Consider the following 1,396-nt stretch of genomic DNA (forward strand, 5'->3'; position numbering starts at 1 on the left):
CTAAGATATATATATATATATATATATATATATATATATATATATATATATATATATATATATATATATATATATATATATATATATATGTATATATATATATGATTTCATGATAATAATAATAAATAAAGTTTTAGGATTTGAGCGATGTAGTTTAACAAGAGATAATATAAGACTTGTAAAATAGACTTAAGTTTAAGTGGGGCAATGGGTAGGATATCCTTAAGAGTGCATGCGAGACCTGAAAGGAGAGTAGAATAATGATATCCCTGGTCCGAGAATACGAAATAGGTATAGTCTTTTGCCACTGATCCGAGAGTATGGAGTAGGCATAGTCATTCGTCTGTGGTCCGAGAGTATGGATTAGGTATACTCTTCTGGCACTGATCTGTGAGTATGGATTAGGCATAATCATTTGTCACTAGTCGGAGAGTATGCATTAGATATAGTTATTCATTCCTGATATGAGCGTAGGGATTTGAGGTAGTCGGTTGAGATCCTTTGTCTTCTTGATAACCGAGACATTCATGTCCCATGACTTGGGGAGAGAGTTCAACAGTTTCTTGTTAATCTCTGATCGTTGCACCGAAATTCCAGAAGAACTCATATCAGTGGTAAGAGTAATAAATCGTTGTAGTTGAGCCTCCAATGATTCTCCAAGAATATGATTAAACATGTTGAACTTCTGTCTGAGCATGTCTTGTCGGCTCTGCTTCATGTTTTCATTTCCCTCATAAACATCAATCAATGCTTCCCATAGAGCTTTGGCTGAGTCATACTCCCTGAATCCTTGTGCAATTTCCAGAGATAAAGCCATTATCAGTGTTGCGAGAGCCTTTTCTTGCTCTTCAATTTTCTCGAAATCCGCTTCTGTGCAATTTGCAAAATCTTTGTCGATAATGGTTCCATTTTCAAGAGTGGTAGTGATTCTAACTGGACCCTTCAGAATACTACACCATATTTTAAAATCCTTCATTTTAATGTATTTCTCCATTCTATATTTCCATTCAGGAAATCCTTCAGCTGACACAAGACACGGGATTCTTGTAGTAGTTCCCATGATTGAGTCCAACTAATGATGAACTGTCATGTTTTGTGGTTCCATTTTTTTTAATTTCTTAATTGATTGAAAACAAAACTTGTAAAGAAAGCACAATCGAAAAGCGGTTTACAACCAAGAACAAGGTTTACAGCCCAAGGAGAGTTAACGACCAAAAAGGGTTTACGGGCGTACACGAGTTTACAGCCGAAAACAGTTCACGGTCAATGCAGTTTACAGTCAAAGAGCGGTTTATAGCAGAAAACGAGGGTTTACAGTCGAAAATAGTTTACAGCCGTAAACACAAGGTGTTTACAGCCGAAAACTGATGAACAATTTACAGCCAAAAACACCCAA

General features: G+C 35.9%; 1 protein-coding gene across 1 annotated transcript; it reads right to left on the minus strand.

The window, feature by feature from the left end:
- Nucleotides 1-439: 439 nt before the first annotated feature.
- Nucleotides 440-1,060, minus strand: LOC145130810 (uncharacterized). Its single transcript, XM_079065572.1, has one exon. The coding sequence runs from the start codon at nt 1,058-1,060 to the stop codon at nt 440-442; it is 621 nt and encodes a 206-aa protein (XP_078921698.1).
- Between the last annotated feature and the right edge of the window lie 336 nt (nt 1,061-1,396).

This window comes from Lactuca virosa, chromosome 8 (genome assembly GCF_052849685.1).
Source record: "Lactuca virosa cultivar CGN04683 chromosome 8, Lactuca_virosa_CGN04683_v6, whole genome shotgun sequence".
Lineage (NCBI taxonomy): Eukaryota > Viridiplantae > Streptophyta > Magnoliopsida > Asterales > Asteraceae > Lactuca > Lactuca virosa.